At 48.6% G+C, this 17325-nt stretch overlaps 1 protein-coding gene across 2 annotated transcripts in view; it reads right to left on the reverse strand.

Moving 5' to 3' along the window:
* ATP9A (ATPase phospholipid transporting 9A (putative)) overlaps nt 1-17325 on the reverse strand; it is a 150849-nt gene that overhangs the window by 73267 nt on the left and 60257 nt on the right. For both annotated transcript variants that reach the window (XM_080685178.1, XM_080685177.1), the window contains exons 5-9: nt 8286-8344; nt 6802-6853; nt 5001-5095; nt 3314-3394; nt 1479-1554 (exon numbers count right to left, since the gene is read on the reverse strand). In XM_080685178.1, coding sequence (XP_080541304.1) covers nt 1479-1554; nt 3314-3394; nt 5001-5095; nt 6802-6853; nt 8286-8344 — 363 coding nt within the window. The remainder of the gene's footprint in view (nt 1-1478; nt 1555-3313; nt 3395-5000; nt 5096-6801; nt 6854-8285; nt 8345-17325) is intronic.

The raw sequence follows: 17325 nt of genomic DNA on the forward strand, positions 1-17325 counted from the left end.
TAAATCCCAGGAGAGTGGAGACCAGGCTTTCCTGGCACGCCAAGCAGCACCAGGACCTGGCAATGAAGCATGGCATGATTAAATACAGATGTTCAATCAAGGTTTGCTTCACAGGAAGAAGGAAAGCAGGAAGGAAGGAGAGAAAATCACCAGAATGAAAACCAAACAGACATAGGCATAGGTACTTATCACTGAAATGTTGATGTTATCAAAACAAGGGCAGAATTAAACACATCGAGGTTCTTAGAAGCCAAGGTGTGGCCAGGCAGTGGCTGTGCCGAATCTTAAGGACCAATTTCTCACTCCTTTAGTCATCAGGGGAACTGAGAGACAGCCAGATGGCGCTGCCAATCCACACAGCCAGGAGAGAAGACACCTGGCGAGAACCACAGGGACAGCTCATCTCCGTGGGCAGAGATGCCAGGCGGCCTGGGCTCTCACTTGTGCCAGTCCCTCCCTCCCCTTGTCATAGAGCAAGCACGTCAAACTCGTGGCCACGGGCCGCATGCCTCGTTTATTTGGCCCGTGTTAGCCTTTGAGTTTGACATGCCTGTCATAGAGTATCTGGACTGAGTGTCTGCTCTCCTATGAGCCACAAAGAACCAACAAGCAGAGGAAAACAGGTTGAAAGGAGGGAGATTTCACTCCTGACGAGGGAAAGAAATGGATTCCTCCGATAAGAAAGACAGAAAGTTGCCAGCAGCAGAATTACATGTTATTAGTATAAGTCATTATATACTACATACTAATAGCGGCCCATACAATGAGTTCTGCTTCTGGAGCAAAGTGCCTGGGTTCAAGTCCCAACTCACCTTTTCCCTGCTGTGTGACCTTGGGCAAGTTACTTAACCTCACAGAGCCTCAGTTTCCTCATCTGCAGAATGGAGACAACACTAGCACCGACCTTCATGGCAACTTTGGGAGGGTTGAGTGAAATGTGTGAAGGGCTCGTCACACGGCATGACAGACAGGCGGGACCCCACAGATATCAACAGGGCTGCTGCAGGTCATGCTCAACCCCTGGAACCCCTTCTGTTCAGTTTCACGCCATGCTCAAAACTGAAAGGCACGGATTTCCATGTCACCTTGGCGTTTTCAATGTCGAGGCTCTGCCCTTTCCCGTGCACGGAGCCCCGTACCCCCAGGACCAGCAGCCTCACAGACACGTGCAGGCTGAGCCAACCTCTGGGACAGATTAGGACGTCAATCTGCAGCGGCAATTAAGGGCTATTCCCGGAGTGGGCGCTGCAGAGAGTGCACAGGCCAGAGCGGCTTCTCTGCTAGGCGTCTCTAAGTGTCTGAGGGGCAATTAGGTGCCAGCAGAATCCCCTGGAGGTGCTGGAACAAGTGGAAAACACCATTTGACCGAGGACTAATTTTCCCAACTGACAGATGATTATTCTAATTACTCGGGAGGATTTTCTTCCCTCTTCAAATTGCTACCACATTCCTCAGCGAGGGCAGGGCGCCTCACTCACCTGAGGCGATGACAGTGCCCGCCCAGAGCGCGTTCTCGATGCTCAGGCTCTCGCTGACCGAAGGGTCGCTGTCCTCCTGCAAGAGGCCAGACAGACACACTTATCAGCAAGGCGTTTTGTTGTTGGTTTTTATGGGGTTTTTGTTAATCCTCACCCAAGGATATTTCTTTGCATTGATTTTTAGAGGGAAGAAGAGGGAGAGGGAGAGAAAAACATCTATATGAGAGAGACACGTTGATGGGTTGTCTCCAGCACGTGCCCCGACAGGGGGTGGGGATCAAATCTGGAACCCAGATACATGCCCTTGACCGTGAATCGAACCCACAACTCTTCAGAGTGCAGGCCAATGCTCTAACCACTAAGCAACACCAGCCAGGGTGATGGAGCAAGGTTTTGAAAAAACCCACAAAACAGGTAGAGAAGGGCGACCCCTGGTGAGAAGCCCACAGCTCAGCCAGGAGAGAGGGGCCACGCTCATCGACGACTGTCCGTGGGGCGTCCACCCCCATGGGAACACCTGGAAAGGCTGGCTCCTGATTTGAGGACAAGCCTGGAACATGGACGGAGTGTTTTTAAGGTGATAGCTAACGATCAAATAGGGCAGTCTCGTGGCTCATAGAAAGACAACACGAATAGTCTAATTTGGGTTCTATAACCCTCCTGTCCCAGAATTCTAAAGTAACTTGAATCCAATTTTAATTTCTATTCCAAAGAGTTGAGAAGTGGCTTAAAAAGCATAGCTGCCCAGCCCGGCCAGTGTGTCATCAACCTATGATTCCCGGTCAGGGCACATGCCCAGGTTTCGGCTTGATCCCCAGTGGGGGGGCATGCAGGAGGCAGCCAATCAGTGATTCTCTCGAATCATTGATATTTCTCTCTCTCCCTCTCCCTTCCTTCTCTGAAATCAATAAAAACTTTTTTTTTTAAGTATAACTGCCCTGGCCAGTTTGGCTCAGTAGATAGAGCGTCGGCCCTCAGACTGAAGGGTTCCGGGTTCAAATCCAGTCAAAGGCACATACCTCGGTTGCAGGCTTGATCCCCAGCCCCAGTCAGGGTGCCTACTGTGGTGGAGGGGGGGGAGAGGGGGATGCATGCAACCAATCAATGTGTCTCTCTCACATCGATGTTTCTATCTCTCTGTCTCTCCCCCTCCCTTCCACTCTCTCTAAAAATCAATAGAAAATATTTTTGGGGGAGGAGTAACCAAATATATATAAACAACGATGGTCCTGGCCAGGTGGCTCAGTCAGTTGGAGCAACACCCCATACACCACAAGGCGGTGCGGGTTCAATTCCCAGTCTGGGTGCCTATGGGAGGCAACCAATCGATGTTTCTCTCTCACACTGAGATCTGTCTCTACCTTCCTCTCTCTCTAAAATTAAAAAAATAAACATATCTTTGGATGAGGATTAAAAAAAGAAGTATACCAATGGCAGGCAGGGCTTGTCTAAACAATAGAGGATGTAGGCCCATCTGAGGGAGACAGAGTAATGTTGAGACATCAGCGTTAACAAGAATTAGAACAACGCGTGGCTAAATTGTCAGGTAGTCCCAGCTGTTCAGAGGCTGAAGAACCTGCAGTTGTGTGGCCCCTACTGAGAGACAATGTGTCAGGGGTTAGGCGGTGCCTCCCTAAGGAAATTCCCCGCCCCCAGCCCAACCCCCGCCCCTCCTCCCCCTTCCATCCCATTCCCCTTCCTTCTTCCCCTCCCCCCCGCCCCCCCGCCCGCCCCCATAGAGATACTTCCTAACAAAGACCCCGGACCGTGTCTGCGGGCTTTCATCATGAATGCACACTCTGAGACAGGAGTCCGTGGCAAGCTGAGCTACGTACCCTGGTAAATGTTCCCACAAAATTGTGGATGTCGATGCTTGGCTCTTCCGCGTAGATGTACGATCGAATCTGAAGAAGATCCTGCGCGACAGAGGTGACATTCGGGAGTTAGAACGAAGTCGGCTTATGGTCAGAGTTCAGGAGGCAGCCGCTCTTTTCCTAGAGCAAACAGGCCCTTACAGGATGGACAGGTGGGGAAAAGGGAAAACCTTCCACACGTTCAGGTGCCTTCACGACTCCCAGCTCTCGACTTGCTCTTAAGGAAAGCCTTCAATCATTCTGAGGGTCAGAAGCCTTTCTTGGCAGAAACGTCACCAGAAAGTAGAACACGCCACCCAGATAAAGTCAGAGCCCCCATTAGACCAGCCCCTCTCAGGGGCGCAATGGCGCCTTCTACAGATTCCCAGGGCTCCTGACCAGTTAGAGACTCGCTGCTCTAGAATTCCTGCTTTAAAAAGCAGTAATAATAACAGCACCATTTCACTTGGGATTGGCAATGAACAATCATATGGACCATGGGCACGCTTATTGTTACGCTAACTCCACGAAGACACAGAACTTCCTCCTTCCTCACAGGACCAGGAAAGGCATGGCATCACCAATGTGAGCGCCAGCCCAGGAAAAGCTGGCGTGTTCTGCTTAACCCTTTCAGACCACGCATGGGGCATATGTTGGTCTCCAGACATTTGAATTACATTCTGTGATTCTGTAACCTAATCCACAGGCCACTTCAACCTGTGTGACTTCTGTTTAAACTTACACTTTCACTACCTTCTCCCTCCATCACTCCACAAATCGTGGTGTGATATAGGGAACTATAGGGCCCTGGGGAGCTGTGAGCACCTGTCGGTTCCAACTACTTAGACCACACCTTCTTAGAGAGAGTCCATGTGCTATTCCACACTCTTCTAAACGCTGTTCCACACACTGGGCATACACTGTTCTATGCGCTGTTTTATGTCATTTCATGCACTGTTCTACAGCTCCTCCACGCACTGTCTATATGCTGTTCCACACACTGTTCTAAATGCTGTTCCGTGCACCAGGAATTCAGCAGTGCATATACCGGGCAGAACCCTACTCTCAAAGATACTGCCTGGACGTGAGTGGAGTGGGAATGCAGGGAGAAGGTGGCCAGAAAATGCCTCTTCAGGACACGGGTGTACAAGACGAAAGGATATGATGGAAGTGCCCAGCCAGCAGACAATAGGATCTGACTGCTCCCAGTGGAATACACGGCAAGAACAGATGCTAGGAGGCAGAAGCATGCCTGACGGAGAGGCCAGTGTGGCCGCAGTGTGGGGAGAGGGGAAGGCCTGAAGCGGAGGTCAGGGCCTCTGCAGAGAGAGCATACGGATGACACGGGTTTAAGGGTGCCAGTAAGGCCTGTGGGATGGGTTCTCAGAGCTGAGAAGCCTCCGGAGTTCTGAGCAGAGGAAGGACATGCTCTGGCCTACCTTTACTTTTACACTAGGTCCCGGTCAAGGTTTCTTATGATCCTGAGCTTCCCTCGGAGAGCTCCGTCACGCATGCGGGGTCTGCATTTCGCGTGGCCACAGTATGTGGAACCAACCGGCACTCAAGGCTCCCAGGACCCCAAAACACCCCACCGGCCCACTTCACCTCCGAGTTGGCGATCCCTGCCGGGACAGTCGCCATTTGTGCCTCTGCAGGGAGAGCTACTCACGGCGGCCGTGGGGAGCCTCTGCGTGCAGGCCACCGGGAGCCGCAGCTTCCAGTCCGTCTCCCCGTCCAGCTGATCCGTCCGCAGGAAGCAAGACCCTGTGGAAGGAAGTTGGTGCCTTCTGTTCACCAGCAGCTCAAGAAGCCTTTCGGTGGCAGCTCTGGGCAGCCCTGCCCTGGTCCTTGTAAAAACAGCCAACAAATGGCCAACCACCCAAAGGGAAAGAAAATAGCCGATTTCCCATTCCCCCCTTAAGCACTAGGGCCAGAAAGATCTGGGTTCAAATCCTCCCTCCCCCACTCACTCACAGTGGAGCCTGGGCTGGCCTCTCCACCTTGCTAACCCTCAGTGTGTCCCCTCCATAAATGGGAAGGAACACACACCTCCCAAGCTTGCTGTCGGGACTCAGTGGTGACAGAAGCCCCAGCGTGGAGGCGGCCTGAGATCACCAGCATTCGAGTCTGTTCTGGGCAGGGGTTACAAGCACCTTCTCAGGAACCAGACCTCCTGGGTTCAAGTCCGGCTCCAACACTCACTAGCTGCAGGTCCTGTCTGACCCTCAGTTTCCTCGAGTGTGAGAATAGAGATTAACAGCACCGACCTCCGACTGGGAAAGCTAACGATGGTCCATGCAAAGCGGAGAGCACTGGGTAGGTTGGCTGTCATCACCCACTCGCACTCCGTGTGGGCGCGTATGTGGGTCTGACGCGCAAGCCCAAGCCACAGGTCGGCTGTGTATCTCACCAGACAGAGAATGCACAGAACTCACCGGCGCTGCAGTAAAGGCTTCTAGGAAGCTCTTATCTTTTGGGGGGGCTTGGGGATTTTTTAGAAAGGGAGAACCCTTCAGGGAACCTAATCCCCAGCACTCCGTTTTCATGGACCAGGACACAGAACCGACTTGAGGACAAAGCCGCAGTTTTTAAAAGAAGGCTGCTTTCATCTATGCTTTCCATCCCCCTCTGCATTACTTCATATATTATTAGTGTAAGATTTCATCCGTGCTTTTATTCAATTTGTAATAAAATAGGCTGCAGTAACCTCAAAGGAATATAAATGCAAATCTTTCGGGGGTTCAAAGATCTCTGATTGTGCCTGATAGGCGAGAGAAAAACAGCCTTGTTTCCTCAGAGCAGCTTAAATATCAAAAATAAAGAGAAAGGAGACGTGAGCCAACGGACGGGGTGGGCAGGCGGTGGCAGCCACGTGGGGAGACTGCAGTGAGAGGGAATGGTAAAGGTGGGAGCGGTACTCAAGCCAATGGGCTGGAACAACAAACAAACTGATGGGCAAGGGTGGCCCTGCCCCGCCACTCATGACTCAGGGCCCAAAGGGACACCTACCTCTCTCCCTGATGCCCTACTGCCCACCTCATCACACACCTCCCGGTATTTCCTCAGAAGAGAGAGAATTTCTGGTTCGTTAGACACTCTTCCTCCTCCCGCCAACTCCTGAAGCTGAGCCTCATGAAGACCAGGGAGGGAAAGCAGCACGTGCGAGCATGCCTACATCTATGTGCGTGTGTGTGCATGTGTGTGCGCGTGTGCATATGTGTGTGTGTGTGACTTCACCAGCTGGGACTCAGCAGGGGTCCAACCAACTGTATCTTTGTAATGATCACAATCTATTGACCTTCGAGCACCGAAAACATTTTTTTAGGACTGCTCTATTAAAAGGGCTGTTTGGATTCGCCTCTGTGGCTCCAAAATGATCATCTACTTCAGTTACATTTTCGAATGATTATTTTGCCAAATTGCCACTGAAAGGTTAATGGTTATTTTCAAAATTGATCCCAGATGTTCACCGTTCTTTTCTGATGTCCTCAGGAAGATCATGTCAGCAGGCACCCGCTGGTTCTGTGACGAAAAGAAGGGCTGTTACTACGGACCATCCTGGGTGGGTTTCCACCCCCGCCCCCTCGGTGGGGAGGGAGTCATCGAAACCCCCGGCGTCTTTTCAGTGTCTGCCTTTGTCCAAGACGGACTGGCGGATTTATTTTGTTCTGAATCTGAACACTCTTGCACGCTGCTGTTACGTTTCTAATCCCCTGCTGAAATCCTATCTCAGAAAGAGAGCTTCTTGTTTCCTGGCGAATCCAACCATTACCTCCCGAAATTCCAGCCAGGGACCCCGGGCCTCACGCCCGCGACCCTCGCTGGCTTTGGTCCAGGCTGTCTGCTGAAAGCAAAGATTCGCGCTCCCTGCTCACGCTCTCTGCTTCTACCTATTTCCCGGCTGGAGGTTTGGCTTCCAGGGGGATTTTAATAAGGAAGTCAAGTCACAGGAAGGAACAAAAGCCATTCTCAAAAAGAGAGCGAGAAGCCGACAGCAGCCTCCTTTAATTATGGACAGAGAGGGCTGTGCAGAGCACAGGGGGTGTGGTTCCTCCGCGGCCGCCCAGAAGGGCTTCCCTTTCCCACAAGTCAACTCTGAGTTCTTGGGTTTAATCCTTTTAAAAGAGCACAGTTCACTTCCTACGGAACCCAGTCCAGACACACTCCTTTCCTAATCAAATATCACCCCGAGACTTTCCAGAACCACCCTCAAAATCCAGTACCTTCCAAACAACACAGTAAAAAGAGATGCGAGTATCCGCTGAAGTCAGGCGCAAATTAGCAGTGCTATTTTTAAAAATGTATTTTTTGACTTTTTACTGTTCTCATAGTAACCTCTACTCCCCATAAAATGATTGAAAAGCATGATGTTTAAGTCAAAAAATGCAAGCTACGTCCTGGCCGATGTGGCTCAGTTGGTTGGGCTATGTCCCGTGAACCAAAAAGTTACAGGTTCGATTCCCGGTCAGGCCATATGGCCAGTTTGTGGGCTCAATCCCCAGTAGGGGCTTGCAGGAAGCAGTGGATCGATGATTCTCTCTCTCTTTCCCTATTCCTTCCTCTCTAAAAATCAATAAAATATAGACATATATTTAATTATTTTAAATGCAAGCTAAAATTGCTCAAAAGGTAAATGACAAACACGTTTATGTAGTTAACAGACTTCTAAGAAAGTCTTCATGATAAGTAAAAAAAAAAAAAAAAAAAAAAAAGAACAGCAAACACATCAAACAGGAAATCAAAACTTGTGTAGGATTTCTAGCTAACCAACACATCTAAACGTGAAAAAATATTCTGTGCCCCTCATAGGAAAGAGAGAGACTGTTCTCCCCAGCAGAACTGTTGAATGGAACTGCAGACAGCATGCATCCGATCAGAGCCACAGACTGCACGTTAGCATCGTGATGTGAGAGCAGGGACTTCCCTTTTACACACACAGCAGAGACCCCCTCACCTTTTCAACGATGATAAGGTCTCCCACTTGGATGTTGGCACTCTTCACCTTCACGGTCCCTGCAGAGAAACAGGCCCAAGACTCATCTGTCTGAACTCATTCCAATTCCATGTCTTTATAGAGGGCCCAGCGGCCTTCAAAGCCAATGCAGACAGCAGAAGAATGACACCCCCCCTGCCCCCCGCATCACCTCCTGCCCCTCTGAGAAAGGTGTGCCTGCGGCAGAAATGGCTCCAGAAACTACCCCCCCACACACACAGAGCTCTGGGAAGTGCCCACACCCCTCAAGTGAGATCTTCTGTCTTAATGGTGCCTTAGAAACTTCCTAAGTCCGCACCTTAAGAAACTCATTCAGCCTCAAAAGAAAAAGAAAAAAGAAAACCTACACAGATATGGGGAAGAGAGAGAAAAGGGCAGAAGGCAGCTCTTAATTTTCAAAAAGAAGCTAACCCAAAAGGACTAATTACTTTTTTTTTTAATTTGCAACTGCTATATAGTTTGGTTTATATGGTTATGATCGGATTACTTTTGCTGGATGTTTATCTGAACAAAAATGGAACAGCTAACATTAAATGCTGGTTCTGTGCTGCCCTGGCCAGGTGGCTCAGTAGGTTGGAGCGTCATCCCATAGACCAAAAGGTTTCAGGTTCGATCCCCAGTCCAGGTGTGTATGGGAGGCAACCAATCGATACTTCTTTCTCACATGGATGTTTCTCTCTCTCTCCCTTCTTCACTCTCTAAAAATCAATTTAAAAAAAAACATATCCTTTGGTGAGGATTAAACTAAAAAATAAAATAAATTTTAAATGCTAATTCTGTGCTAAACACTGAATCGATATTGGCATGTGGATGGCTTCGTTTACTCCTCGGGGTGGCCACCAGGAGAAGGCATGATTATCTCGTCTTCAAATGAGGACAAAGGCTCAGAGATGCCCTTAGTCTCACAGGTATTCACATACACATCCGACTCCAGAGGAAGGAATAAGAAACAGTGAGTTCAGTTCAACTCTAAAAACGCCTATCGAGTGCTGCACCTAGGAATTCAGGGACTGAAGTGGGTCCCCGTATCCTAAAACCGTGCCTCAGGCAGGAGTCAGCAAACGTTTGCCATACAGGGCCAGACAGTAAACAGTGTGGCGTATCCTGGCCAAGAGACAATGTTTGCAATTCTCCCAACCACGGTCTCCCTGCCAAAGGCTATATAGTCTTTGTTCTGTATTTCATATTTTAAAATGCAAAAACCATCCTCAGCTCCCAGGCCATACAAAAAAAACCCTATATAATAAAAGCCTAATGTGCTAAGTGTCCAGTTGTCCAGTCATCCGTTCAACCAATCAAAGCATAATATGCTAATGATATGCTAAGGCCGCTCAACTGCTCACTATGACGTGCACTGACCACCAGGGGGCAGATGCTCTGACCCGTAGGTTAGCTTGCTGCTGAGGTCTGGCCAATTGGGACTGAGCAAGATGGGCCGGACATGCCATGGAGCCTTCCTGCGGTCCCTCCCCAGCCCCAATCGTGCACCAGTGGGGTCCCTCGGCCTGACCTGTGCCCTCTCACAATCTGAGACCCCTCTGGGGATGTCAGAGAGCCGGTTTCAGCCCGATAGCGGAACGACCAATCACTATGACGTGCACTGACCACCAGGGGGCAGACGCTCAGCACAGCAGCTGTCCCCTGGTGGTCAGTGCGCTCCCACAGGGGGAGCACAGCGGCGGTGGTGGGAGCCTCTCCCGCCTCCACAGCAGCACTAAGGATGTCCAACTGCCAAGGACATCCCCCAAGGGCTCCCGGACTGCACGAGGGCGCAGACCAGGCTGAGGGCCCCCCCCGCCCGGCCATGTGCATGAATTTCATGCACCAGGCCTCTAGTAATAAAATAAAGGGTAGTGGGCTGACCTTGCCCACCAGCTATAGTTCACTAACCCATGTGCTAGTGAGAAAGACAGCCAGACAGAGGCTGCTGGTGCAAATAGTGTGTGAAATGATGGGAGTGAGTCAGTGAGCTGAGGGGCCAGGAAGGAGGGCAAGTTCCCCTTTGAAGAAGGATCTAGAACAGTGCTCAGCACACAGAAGGCACTGACTATCCAATCAACATTCCAGCACCATGCATTGGTCGCCTGCTGTATGCCAGGCACAGTCTAAGGGCGGGGATCCATGGGACTCATCTTCGGGTGGAGGTGAGAGTCAAATAATGAGTGAAGGGGTTAGGGGCAGAGAGGAGTGGACAAATGCTTCACAGGACAGGTGAGGCCAGAATTAACCAGACGAAGGGTCCTGGTTGCCAGTGGTAGAAGGAAGGCACAGAGGTGGGAGAGCACATGAGTGGGACACATGTGTGCTCCTTTAGCAAGTACAAAATCATGGCATGAAGGCAGGGAACAGAGAGACGAAGGTGGAACTAGCCTGTCAGGGCCTGTGTCCAGCACCACATCGTGGCGACGGGTCCAATTCTCACACAAGGGAGCAACACCATAAAATCTTTATGTTATTGGCATCTTGTAATAAGCCCATTTAACTGACAAGAGAGGAAAGAAATAGTAATACTGACTCCAGCATTCATTCAACACCAATGAGGATTTCTAGCTTTTGTTCCTTCAGCATTGAAAATAACTTAAAGACACTAATGGGAATAATCTGAGTGCACAACTCAAGATTTTTACGATTTTTCACAATATTTCACATAACTTAACCCCCGGTGTCTTTTTAGTAAGTCAGCACCATGGAGACTTTTTAAAGCATTCCAATTATTTCTACTGAAACAACTGTAGTAGGTTCCATTGGGTTGGGTTTTCGCTAATTTTTATATTTAAATTTTGTCATAATAAGTAGAACTGGCACTAAAAGAACTGTCTACGAACACTAATGACTTCTAGAAAGCACGTCGCAGATGGTGATGGGCTAACCAACCTTAGTTCCTCTCCAGGAATGAGTATCTCACCCAACGAAGTGAGCATTTAATAGTGTCCTATTGTCATAAAACACGGTGCTAAAATTCCGTCCAATGACCTGAGCCCTGACGTGCCGGAGACCTACTAGGCTCATCCTGTCTTGGGCTCTGGTAAATATATTGACAGAGGGAATAAAGAAGAGCCATTGATCCAAACAGATCATTAGAAATGGGCCGAGAGGAGGGTCCAATGCGCAGAATTCTTTTCCTGCCCAAATAGTTCTCCTCGAACCACTAGAGGGCGACAGGACAACCACACACAGACCGCAGCTCTTCCTGGGAAGCTTCCCGGGCATTCCTGGAAGATCGTAAATTCAGCCAGCCCTCTGCGCCAATGCACTTTTCCTTGGAGCTTGCCCCAACTTTCCCAAACATAAATTTACACGTTGTCTTTGGTTTTATTACTCAAATTGATGCTGGTGGTTTGACCCAAACTATCACGCTGGTGTTCTGGTCTTCGAGGCCTGGATACAACCTTCTGTCAATATCTAGGTGAAAGAGTATGTTTATTCCTATTAAATAATAATGGCATGCATGTGTGTGTGTGTGTGTGTGTGTGTGTTAGAAGGAGACAGGGCAAAATCAGAAGGATTCGACTGAAAGGGGTGACAGCAATTCTTTCTGGGCACGTGGGGTTTATCTGTCTGGCACACACACTTTTTTAATTCTTCACATTGGTTTTTAAAATAGGCACGAGGTGCTTTTCTAATAAGAAAAATAAATAAATTAAATTCGCTCAAACGTCTAAGTGACCAGGCTCAGATTTCTTTTTATTTTTAACCTTTATAGTTGAAAGTATTACAGATGTCCCTTTTTATCCCCATTGACCCCCTGCCATATTTTTCCCTTCTTACAGGGAGTCCTGATTTATGACGGGTTAATTTGAACTCTGCTGCTCTCTGTCCATCTGCTCTGCCTCAACAAAAACCCCTTTAATCCGCCGTGCTGCAGGGCAATCTGTGCTACCCCAGCGGGCTGACCCGCACATGGGCACTCCTACTGGGGGACGGGCAGCCAACGGCCTGCTCCCTCTCAGGAGGAGAACCATGGGGGCCATAGTGGGGCACAGGAGCCACAGGGGGGGCCACACCGACAAGAGGTCACTTGTGCTTCTTCACCAAGGTTCCCTCAGTAACATGCTGATATTTGGGGGTGGGAGAGGGGGTGAACCTCAACTTTGCAGCCTCAACAAAGGGAGACCCTCAGCCCTCCCACTCTACTGAGCTCACATGTGTTCCTGACCATAAATGCGACTTCCTTCCCCCTTGCTGTCACATTTGGCGATCAGAAAATGGGCAGTTCAAGCCTGTATAGGGGCTGGTGTTTAGCATGTGTCTGAGTGAGAAAAAAACACACAAATAAAACCAAAAGAACGAAAAGGAGAAAACCCAGCAGGAAGAGGAGGAGGGAAGCAGGCACTGGTATGGATGTTCCAACATCTATGGTTTCCCAGCGCGGCCGAGTGAAATGTCCCCGTCCAGGGGCTTGGAGTCGAGGGACAGGCCGAGCGAGGTGGGAGGAGGGAGGGGGGAGGGCCCCGAGTTTGGGGAAGAGCTGAGCACCCAGAGGCTGGGACTAACTCAGGACGGAAAACTCTTCAGTGGTGGGAAGGACCCAGAACACGATTCCCAAACTTAATGTAACCACCGTCCTGAGTTTCCTACCATCGTTCCCACAGAAACTAGGAAATACAGATGCCCTGGGCAAAGCTCTGTCTTCCTGACACAGAAACATGGGAAATAAAAACAGCACAGTGGTTTTACCTAGCTCTCCCTCCCATCCCCCCACCCCCGTTTCTGCCCCCGGAGCAACTAGCAGTCATACCTCCCAAGTATCCTTTTCCCTCCCCTACCCAGATATCCCTGAAACAGAAGTGCAACCTGCTTACCCACAGCCCCCCAGCCCCCAAACCTTGGGTGGACGACCAATTGCGACATATTACAACTCTTAATAACCTTTTTTTTTTTTTCCAATTCTTAATCACTTCTGAACAAGGGCTCCCACAGTTTCATTTGCACTGGGCCCCAAGGATGACGTAGCTGGTGCTGAAGAGACATAAAAACACCCAGTAACCTCATCTTTGCAAAGTGCACAGGGAAACCTGCCTGGTTCTGAGAGCAGAAGCCAAAGGACCCTCACTTCCCCCTCAGAGCTCTCTCCCGTGTGGACCCTCCAACACCCATCTCTGGCCTCTGGGCGCTGGGCGTTTTAAATGCATCGGCAGAAACTCGACAGAAGCTGGCTGAGGGATTTTCACAAAGGTTAAGTGGAACATGCTCCACCGGCCACATCCGCCATCAGTAAATGCTTTCCATAAAGTAAACGTAATCCTTTCAGCTTTCGCCACTTCGCCCAAGCCGCCTGAGTCGGGGTTTATAACAGGGAGCGAACTTCCAATTACTACCGCTGTTTATTTCTGTAGACACGGACCCCAAGCCTTTCCTAAGCAAACCCATCGAGCCCAAACCATGCTTTTCACGGATGACAGCTTCGGAATAAGAGCAGTTTGTCTACACTGGGGGCAGAAACCAGATGTTTCCCTGGAGTGGAAACAAGCAAATGACAATTCAGTCAAAATGCAGAACAGCCTGAAAAAAAATTTTTTTAAATAAATTCTGGGCACTAGTATGTGTGGGCCTATTTTTTTGACCCCGAGCCTCGCCAGCTACTAGTATACTCCATTTTTCACTGGCACGCAGGGTACAGACTGCTTTTGTAGAGCTCCAACAGCGAACCCCGTGCGCTGACCCTGGCTAATGTTTTACTCTTCAGCTCACACTCTAATCTGCCTGTGACAGTGACGAGTTGTAAATTCTGTGGCTTGTGTACATTTCCTGGGGCAGACACTAAAACACCTCTGCAGACCCAGCAGAGTGCACACGGAGGGTTTCAAGGTGAGATTTTCATATTCTCATCCAGCCGTCCGCGCTCCCCAAAGCCTAAGAAAAGACTGTTATTTGAAGACAGGCAAAGGGTTAAACGGTATTATTGGAAATTCCACGGCCACTTCCTGGGGCTTTTGTTTAAAATAGTGGAACTTAAAAACGAAAGGCTGAAGTTTCTACGTGACAAGTTTATACCCAACAGAGGCTTTTAAAATAAATATATAAATGGTTCTCGTTGCTTCTGGTGCCCAATAATGATGAAACAGACCAATACCCCGCAAGGGGAGGGAGGTACCCTTCTGGGAAAGATAACAGTATAATTTGCATGTAATTTTTTTTTAATTAAACAATAGATCAGTTCACCAATATTTGTAATAAAGTGAAATTGAGTACTTTGGAAGAGAAAAAAAAAGAACCTTAGGGCTCTGAAATAACAACTTGCAAGTGTCAGAGAATGAGAGTGGCCAGATCTGTTCTGAATAAGACTCGTAAAAGCAGATGCTCTGAATCCTAATCAGGGGAGCTCAGGAGGAGGAGTTCTTTGCTTACCCAACTGTATCGGCAATCCTCAGGGAAGGACTTTTGTCGCATTGCTATAAAGAAGACCATCACTGTGGCTCTCTTCTCTAAAAAACGTAGGAAGCATATCTTAGTGTTCTCGCATGTCTGAACAGAGTTTATACTTTGAAAACATAAGTGGTACTTCTGTTTAGGAATACAGAGTTTCGTTAGTTAACTAGCAGCTAAACTACTCCCCATTAATAAACGCATCTTCCCGACACTATCCGACCTTCTGATGAACTCCAGCAAAACAGAATTCCCCAAAAGAAACACATGTATGATCTTGGACCTCAGCAGTTAGTCGCATTAACTGCAATACTAAGTAATGGTTTGATGTGGATTTTGAACTGAATTGGAAAAAAAGATATCACTCTCAAACTGAGATGAGATCCTTGAGGTTATTCTGTAACTGCAGAGCTATCTGGGAAGAACTGGGGAAGGGGAGAGATCTGTTTTTTCACACCACATATGTACTAAAAAGCTCAAGATGGGAGCGACTCGCTGCCTTTTGCGTAGACCTTTGGTTTATGACTTACGGTTCCCGGGGTGCCCAGATGTCCCCAGCAGGAGAGACACATCAGCGAGTGTGTTAATTGTGCTCTCTTTGCAGTTTCTTTCAAGGCTAATTATCCGCTTGCTTCCTTTAGCCCCTGATCACAGGTCAGTCTGGGAAAACATTCCTGGTATGAAGACCTGGGATTCATCCTGTGGAAATGCAAATCCCATTGCCCCGCCTCCTGTGATAATCAAGGCGGAGGGACCCCTCTCCAGAATTAAACTTTTCGTTTGGGGAAGATAAGCATAATGAGAAATTACTCATTTACTCATTCTTTCTTTCTGACCCAACCCAAATCTTTCAAGTAACTAAGTGTTGCTGAGTCTGTTCCAACTTCAAGATCCTCTCCTCATGGCCTTTGGGGTTTCCAGGGTCGCTGAATGGTGTGACTTTGGGGAGACAGCTCCATGATTAGAGCCATAAAACCCATAAAAGTCTAGGAATCTCTCTTAAGTTTCTGATCCTGAGGAAATGTGTACTTCAAGTAGGAGGAAAGAGGAGGCTTTCCTTTATCTGAAAGCATTATCCTGGCGTGGCTTTCAACAGTCTGCCCACCTTAGAATGAGAAAGCTGGATTGAGAAGTTTCTTTGGACTGAGAAATGGGCCCTGGCCGGGTGGCTCAGTTGTTTAAAGCGTCATCCTGATACAGCCCCACTGCCCCCTTCTCCCTGTAGCATACCTTGTACAGATTCCTGGATCACAGTCAACTTCAACCTTCCCAGAGTCTCAGTCCTCACTGGCCTACGTGGTCTTTTCTTCTGTTCTCCCAGGAGGGAGAGGCTCAGGGAAGGCAGCGCATTGGGAAGAGCAAGATGGAGCCAGGACCTAGGGCTCTATGCACCGCCCTCCTAGCAATAATGACGGGGCCTTTGGGGAACTCTTATCAGGGCAATGTCATGGGCATGTGATCCCAGTACTGATCATAAGGGCCTCTTACTTGGTTTAGTGATCTACTGTCACCATTTTGAAAATCTTAATAATTTTTGAACAAGGGCCTCATCACATGTTCATTTTTTAATGTAGCCAGTCCTGCTCTCTTCCATCCTGTGAGACTCAGGATGAAGGTTATCTCTTTTGGAAGACATCATCAACTGCTCTCTGGTGGGCTCCCACAACCTTGCATCACCCTTGGCTAATACCTCCATTGATTCATCCACCAACACTTAACGAACCCTGGCTGCAATACCACCAGCACTACCTTTCTTGAGCACACATCCAATCGCAGGCACAGTCCTACGTTCTTCCCATGTAGGAGTAACATTTAAACAACTCTTAGGCAGTAGGTACTACTATCACCTCCAATTACTGACAAGTTAAGGGATCTGCCCACACAGCAGGGAGGAGGTGGACGCCGAGTTCTGAATCCAGTACAAGCTCAGAACCAGGAGTGCAGTGGTCAAGAAAGGAGACCTTCCTCATGAGGGCCCCACACTCATGCCCATAAAGTATAATTATTAGTTAGCTTTTTATTTTATTTTTTTATCTTTATTGTTGAGGGTATTACAAATGTCTCTCCCTTTTTTGCCTCCTTGCCCCCCACCACCCACCACCTGGTACCCACCCAGCCCCAGGCCTTCACCACCCTACTGTCTGTATTCATGGGCAATGCATATAAGCATATAAGTTCTTTTTAGTTAGCTTCTTAAAAGTATCTACTGCCCTAGCTGGTTTGGCTTAATGGATAGAGCGTCTGCCTGTGGACTGAAGGGTCCCAGGTTCGATTCCAGTCAAGGGCACATGCCTGGGTTGCGGGCTCGATCCCCACTAGGGGGTGTGCAGGAGGCAGCCATCAATGATTCTCTCTCATCATTGATGTTTCTATCTCTCTTTCTCCCTCTCCCTTCCTCTCTAAAATCAATAAAATATTTAAAAAAAAAAAAAGTAACTACTTACATGCCTGGATACCTCACTGGACCATGAATTCCCTAAGCCCACCCCCTTATGTTTATGTTTGTAAAACAGAAATCTATTGTAGATTATCGTATATTAAAATTAAGGAACATATATTAAAATCCCAATAGTTAATCTTTAGAGATACTTTATACATCAGAGAGAAAATTCCATCGTCTCACTATTTTTTCCCC

This window comes from Plecotus auritus (genome assembly GCF_963455305.1).
Source record: "Plecotus auritus genome assembly, chromosome: 8".
Taxonomy (NCBI): Eukaryota; Metazoa; Chordata; class Mammalia; order Chiroptera; family Vespertilionidae; genus Plecotus; species Plecotus auritus.